The 7,327-nt window shown below is 44.1% G+C and overlaps 1 protein-coding gene and 1 long non-coding RNA gene across 2 annotated transcripts; both read right to left on the minus strand.

Moving 5' to 3' along the window:
* Positions 1 to 752: 752 nt before the first annotated feature.
* LOC139025582 (uncharacterized) lies at positions 753 to 4,219 on the minus strand. Its single transcript, XR_011477178.1, has 2 exons — positions 1,080 to 4,219; positions 753 to 933 (listed from the first exon to the last, which is right to left on the minus strand). It is a non-coding gene; the product is annotated as an uncharacterized lncRNA (long non-coding RNA).
* Positions 4,220 to 4,248: 29 nt separating this feature from the next.
* Positions 4,249 to 7,321, minus strand: LOC112074926 (speckle-type POZ protein-like A). The gene is made up of 3 exons (XM_070440719.1): positions 6,919 to 7,321; positions 6,778 to 6,831; positions 4,249 to 4,780 (listed from the first exon to the last, which is right to left on the minus strand). Exons 1-3 carry the CDS (start codon positions 7,092 to 7,094, stop codon positions 4,636 to 4,638), a joined length of 375 nt encoding a protein of 124 aa, XP_070296820.1. The 5' UTR covers positions 7,095 to 7,321; the 3' UTR covers positions 4,249 to 4,635.
* Positions 7,322 to 7,327: the final 6 nt, after the last annotated feature.

The raw sequence follows: 7,327 nt of genomic DNA on the forward strand, positions 1-7,327 counted from the left end.
TACACTACCATGTTCTGTTCTGTCCATCAGGAACCCTCTACACTACCATGTTCTGTTCTGTCCATCAGGAACCCTCTACACTACCATGTTCTGTCCATCAGGAACCCTCTCTACACTACCATGTTCTGTCCATCAGGAACCCTCTACAAATTGTAAATCATAATTTGTTCTTAACTTACTTGCCTGGTTAAATAAAAAAAGGTTTAAAAAAGTAGTGTATTCAGCTAAGTAAAGTAGTGTATTCAGCTAATGTAAAGTAGTTATCAGCTAAGTAAAGTAGTGTATCAGCTAAGTAGTGTATTCAGCTAAGTAAAGTAGTGTACACAGGTAAAGTAGTGTATTCAGGTAAGTAAAGTAGTGTAATCAGCTAAGTAAAGTAGTGTATTCAGCTAAGTAAAGTAGTGTATTCAGCTAGTAAAGTAGTGTATTCAGCTATAGTAAAGTAGTGTAATCAGCTAAGGTAAAGTAGTGTATTCAGCTAAGTAAAGTAGTGTATTCAGCTAAGTAAAGTAGTGTATCAGCTAATAGTGTATTCAGCTAAGTAGTGTATTCAGCTAAGTAAAGTAGTGTATCAGCTTAAGTAAGTGTATTCAGCTAAGTAAAGTAAGTGTAATCAGCTAAGTAAAGTAGTGTATTCAGCTAAGTAAAGTAGTGTATTCAGCTAAGTAAAGTAGTGTATTCAGCTAAGTAAAGTAGTGTATTCAGGTCAAGAAAGAAATGTCAGGTAAATAAAAGTAGCGTACTCAGGTAAATAAAGTACCAACTGCTGTAAAACATTTTTAATGGGTTAATGCAGGCATTTTTGCAGACACTTTTTTCAACATCGCAAAACATCATGACTGTACCAACATGTGACCCATCCATACAACACATCATGACTGTACCAGCATGTGACCCATCCATACAACACATCATGACTGTACAGACATGTGACTATCCATAAACACATCATGACTGTACAGCATAAGTGACCCATCCAACAACATCATGACTTTACAGCATGTGACTCTCATACAACACATCATGACTGTACAACATGTGACCATCCATACAACACATATGACTGTACAACATGTGACCGCATCCATACAACACATCATGACTGTACCAACATGTGACCTATCCATACAACCAACATTACATTTTTTCATTGATGAATTGAATCAGTTTCAGGTCCTGACTGGTTAGAATGTGAAGTTGGTCTGACCCCTACAACACAGACTGTAAAAATGCCAAGGGGACAGCATCCTATACGGCTTCATATCCAACACTGTTTGAGCTTAATGCATCTGGACAGGACTCACTTAAATCCTTAACAGATACTTTTAGATATTTGCACCCCAAAAAATGTAATTGTTGATGCCAGAATGTTAACCTGAACAGTTGTTTTCAACAATACAGGACCATGCATTAGTCTCCCCAACATTTCCTTTTGTTAACAACATAGACAATATAGAAATATTTGCAAGTTGGTAGTAACATGGAAAGCTAAATCTCTGGAAGTTGAATCTATACAGTGCCTTGAAGTATTCAGACCCCTTGACTTATTCCACATGCTGAGTTACAGCRTGAATTCAAAATAGATCTCACCCATCTATCTACACAATAACCCGTAATGACAGTGAAAACATGTTTGTCGAAAATATTGCATATTTATTGAAAATCAAATACGGAAATCTCATTTACATAAGTATTCACACTGACACTCCAAATTGAGCTCAGGTGCATCCAATTTCCCTTGATCATCCTTGAGATGTCACTACAACTTGGAGTCCATCTGTGGCCAATTCAGTTGTTTGGACATGATTTGGCTGTCTATACATGGTCCCACAGTTGACAGGGTCAGGGTTAGGGTTAGTCAGAGCAGAAATGAAGGAACTACGATCCCTTATTGATGTCGCTTGTTGAATCCACTTCAATCAGCATAGATTAAGGGGAGGAGTCAGGTTAAAGAAGAAGTTTTAAGCCTTGATACAATTGTGACAGATTGTGAATGGGCAAGACAAAAAATTGAAGTGCCTTTGAACAGGGTATGGTGGTAGGTGCCAGGAGAACTGGTTTGTGTCAAGAACTGTAACGCTGCTGGGTTTTTCAAACTCAACAGTTTCCTGTGTGTATCAAGAATGGTCCACCACCCAATGGACATCCGGCCAACTTGACAAGTGTGGGAAGCATTGGAGTCAACATGAGCCAGCATCCCCATTGAACGCTTTCGACACCTTGTAGAGTCTATGTCCCGACAAATTGAGTCTGTTCTGAGGGCAAAAGCCGGGGTTGCAACRCAATATTGGGAAGGTGTTGCTAATGTGTGATACACTGAGTATATCTGGGAAAGAGAATAAAACAATTTCTAGAGTGTTGAAAGGTTGAAGAGCACAGTGGTCTCAATCATTGGGAAATAAAAAATATATATGGAACTACCCAGACTCTGCCTAAAGCTGGCCGTCCGACCAAACTGAGCAACAAGGCAAGGAGGACCTTGGTCAGGGAAGTGACCACTCTGACAGAACTACCGATTTCCTTGGCTGACATGGGAGAACCTGCCAGAAGGATTAGTCGCATCAGCACTTCACCAATCTGGACTTTATGGGAGAGTGGCCAGATGGAAGACACTCCTGAAAAAAGGCACATGACAACACACCTGGAGTTTGCAAAAAGGCACGTGAAAGACTCAGAGCATAAGGCAAATGATTATGTGGTCTGATGAGACATAAAATGTAACTCTTTGGCCTGAATGCAAAGCTCTATGTCTGGAGAAAACCAGACACATAACCCATCTTACACCATCCCTACCGTGAAGCATGGTGGTGGCAGCATCCCCATCCCTACCGTGAAGCAGGGTGGTGGCAGCATCACCATGCCTACCGTGAAACATGGTGGTGGCAGCATCACCATCCCTACCGTGAAGCATGGTGGTGGCAGCATCACCATCCCTACGGTGAAGCATGGTGGTGACAGCATCACCATCCCTACTGTGAAGCATGGTGGTGGCAGCATCACCATCCCTACTGTGAAACATGGTGGTGGCAGCATCACCATCCCTACCGTGAAGCATGGTGGTGGCAGCATCATGCTATGGGGATGCTTTTCAACAGAAGGGACTGGGAGGGAACAATGAATGGAGGCAAATCCTTGATGAGAACCTGTTTCAGAGTGCAAAATACCTTACACTGGGGGCAAAGATTTATGTTCCAACAGGACAATGACCTCAAGCATACAGCCAAAGCAACACTGGAATGGCTTCAGAACAAGAATGTGAAAGTCCGTCAGTAGCCCAACCAAAGACCAGACTTGAATCCCATTGAAAACCTGTGGAAAGATGAAGATTCCTGTTCCCCAACACTCCCCATTTCATTTAAGAGCTTGAGACGACTCCAAGCTGATCCAGACATAATGAAGACTCCAAGCTGATCCAGACATAATGAAGACTCCAAGCTGATCCAGACATACCCAAAGGTGCTTCTTCAAAGTATTGACTCAGGGGTGTGAATACTTATGTAAATTATATATTTCCATATTTAATTTAATACATTTGCAAACATTTCTAAAAACATATTTTCACTTTGTTATTATGGGGTATTGTGACTAGATGGGTGAGAGAAAAAAACAATTGATTTAATCCATGTTGAATGCAGCCTGTAACATGTGGAATAAGGGGTATGAATACTGTCTGAAGACACTAGGTTGGTCTTTGCATAAGTGATCGTCCAATGGGAGACTGTCTGGGGAAATTGCCTTTCCTATTCGTCCAATAGTGTGACTAGTTCAGAGGCAGAGTGTATAGACATGTTTGTCTTACATACAATAACAGCATCAACACAGGGTCTCGTAATGCCAGAAAATAGAACAGACTTGCTTTAAAACCGGTCTTCTGAAGATGGTTAAACTGTCATTTACATAGAAATGGTGCCATCAATATGGGGCATACTCATCTTTTAAAAAGTGTAAAGAATTGATCTTGCACTGAAAGTGTTCACGCTTTAATGTCTAGTCACAAAATGGGCTAAACATTACAAATATATATTTCCCATTAATCAAACCCTTAACACGTCCCTATAGAATTCCATATCAAAATTACTATGGGAACTAGTGCAATCTGGAGGCAGCCTGGTCTGTGGGACGGGGCAGCCTGGTCTGTGGGACGGGGCAGCCTGGTCTGTGGGACGGGGCAGCCTGGTCTGTGGGACGGGGCAGCCTGGTCTGTGGGACGGGGCAGCCTGGTCTGAGCAGCCTGGTCCTGGCTGGACGGGGCAGCCTGGTCTGTGGGACGGGGCAGCCTGGTCTGTGGGACGGGGCAGCCTGGTCTGTGGGACGGGGCAGCCTGGTCTGTGGGACGGGGCAGTCAGTCAAATAGAGAGAACACAGTAGATCAGCTCCAATGGCAGATGGATTAAGGCCATTTGAAATGACAGAAAAATAGCAGACAAAACTTGAGGACCAAAACCAAACGTTTCTTTCCACCAGTTGGAGTCAGTCTCCCATGCTCCCAGCCAGTTAGCCTCCCAACCAGTTAGCCTCCCAGCTCTGTTCATCCCTGCTCGGGGGGTGGGGTCTCCATGCTGTCTCAGCTCTCAGCTCCTAGTGTCTGGATCAGAGGGCTGCCTCAGCTCTGTCTGGATCAGAGGGCTGCAGCAGTCAGGACTGTTTTAGGCGTTTCCTCGGCAGGCCGAAGGGCGGGCACTGCGCCGATGCCAGGGCTCTGAAGGCCTCGGCCACTAAGTGAGGATGGGACTGGATCATTGACTTCCAGCCTGCCGTCTCCATTATGTCCGTGGCATGACTGCAATACAACCACACACACAGGAAGTTAACCAAACATCTGAAACCAGAGAAAAAAATATTTAGGACTGTAATGACAGAATAAATACAGAAGTACAGATATATAAATGCAAAATGTAAAGTGTTGGTTTCATGAGCTGAAGTAAAAGATCCCAGACATGTTCCAAACACACAAAAAGCTTATTTCTCTCAAATGTTGTGCACATCCTGTTAGTGAGCGTTTCCCCTTTGTCAAGATAATCCATCCACCTGACGGGTGTGGCATATCAAGAAGATGATTAAAACGGCATGATCATTACACAGGTGCACCTTGTACTGGGGACAATAAAAGGCCACTCGAAAATGTGCCGTTTTGTCACACAACACAATGCCACAGATGTCTCAAATCTTGAGGGAGCAGTAACTGGCATGCTGACTGCAGGGGCGTCCACCAGAGCTGTTCCCAAATAATGGAATGTTCATTTCTCTACCATAAACCACCTTCAACGTAATTTTTGAGAATTAGGCAGTATGTCCAACCGGCCTCACAACCGTAGACCACGTGTAACGACACCAGCCCAGGACCTCCACATCCGGCCTTCACCTGCGAGATCATCGGACACCAGCCACCCAGACAGCTGATTAAACTGTGGGTTTGCACATCCGAAGAATTTCTGCACAAACCGTCTCAGGGAAGCTCATCTACTGTATTATTGACTGTATGTTTGGTTTATCCCATGAGTAACTCTGTGTTGTTGTATGTGTCGAATTGCTTTGCTTTATCTTGGCCAGGTCGCAGTTGTAAATGAGAACTTGTTCTCAACTAGCCTACCTGGTTAAATAAAGGTGAATATATATATTTTTTTAAATGCATACTCGTCGTCCTCACCAGAGTCGACCTGACTACAGTTCGGACTTCAGTGGGTAAATGCTCACCTTCGATGACCACTGGTACGCTGAAGAAGTGTGCGCTTCATGGATGAATCCCGGTTTCAACTGTACCAGGCAGATGCCGAGAGGTTTGGTAACGTCAACGTTGTGAACAGAGTGCCCCATGGTGGCGGTGGGGCTATGGTATGGGCAGCTATAAGATACCGACAACACAATTTCATTGATGGTCATTTGAATGCAGAGAGATACCGTGACGAGATCCTGAGGCCCATTGACGTGTCATTCATCCACCACCATCATGTTTCAGCATGATAACACACGGCACCATGTCCCAAGGATCTGTACACAATTCCTGGAAGCTGAAAATGTCCCAGTTCTTCCATGGCCTGTATATTCAGACATGTCACCCATTGAGCATGTTCGGGATGCTCTGGCTCGACAGAATATTTCAGTTCACGCCAATATCCAGCAACTTCGCACAGCCATTGAAGAGTAGGACAAAACTCCACAAATCAACAGCCTGATCAACTCTATGCGAAGGAGATGTGTTGTGCTGGATGAGGCAAATGGTGGTCACACCAGATACTGACTGATTTTCTGATCCACGCCCCTACCGTATCTGTGACAGATGCATATCTGTATTCCCAGTCATGTGAAATCCATAGATTAGGGCCTAACGAATGTATTTACATTGACTGATTTCCTCATATGAACTGTAAGTCAGTAAAATCTTTGAAATTGTTGCTTTTCTATTGTTGTCCAGTATACAGAGAGATATGAAGTGTTTCAGACAAAGGGCTGCAGCAGTAGTAGTGGTGGGGACATTCAAACTCCTTTAGTCCCGACAACAGATCACCGGTAATACTGAACTAATTAAAACAGACATCCTCCTCTATGAAAACTGAGATGACTCAAGGTGTCCTTAACACACTACATCACACAGAATAAAACAAATGTTCATTTCATATTGTAGAACAGTGCACAAAGCTTATCCAGGTAGAGTCTATTAATAACATGGATCAGCCTCCTTCCTGGATCTGTGGCTAAAACAATGAATTCTAATGCATCTCTTTGGGAGAGATAAGAGTTTGTTATTAATCTGGTGTCACATATCAGATAGATACATACTTGCTATTCCAGTTTTTCCCATCTTTACAGCCCAGCTGTCGGAGGACGCTGCACCTACAGGAGATAACAGAGCAGCGCTGAGAGAAAGTAAACACGGCTGGCAGGAGGGATTCATCACTGGGACTTTCTACAGATACTTGCCTGTTGATAAAATCTATGGCTTGTGCTTTGAGCTGCTCGGCACTGTGTAAYTCCGCCAGGATGAGGGTATCAGCCACGTTCTCCACAGAGAGGCTGTTGCACAGAGCCTCTTCACACATCACCTTTAAACGCTCCAAGGCATACTGGAGGAGAGAGAGGAGAGCGTTAGGATTCATTACGGTTGGAGTCAGGGGTCAGGGTTCATTACGGTTGGCGCCAGGGTTCATTAAGGTTGGAGTCGGGGGTTAGGGTTCATTAAGGTTGGGTCAAGGTTGGAGTCGGGGTTGGAGTCAAGGGTCAGGGTTCATTAGGGTTGGAGTCAAGGGTCAGGGTTCATTAAGGCTGGAGTCAAGGGTCAGGGTTCATTAAGGCTGGAGTCAAGGGTCGGGGGTCGATTAAGGCTGGAGTC

The sequence above is a fragment of the Salvelinus sp. IW2-2015 genome, unplaced genomic scaffold, assembly GCF_002910315.2.
Source record: "Salvelinus sp. IW2-2015 unplaced genomic scaffold, ASM291031v2 Un_scaffold2877, whole genome shotgun sequence".
In the NCBI taxonomy this organism is placed as follows: Eukaryota; Metazoa; Chordata; class Actinopteri; order Salmoniformes; family Salmonidae; genus Salvelinus; species Salvelinus sp. IW2-2015.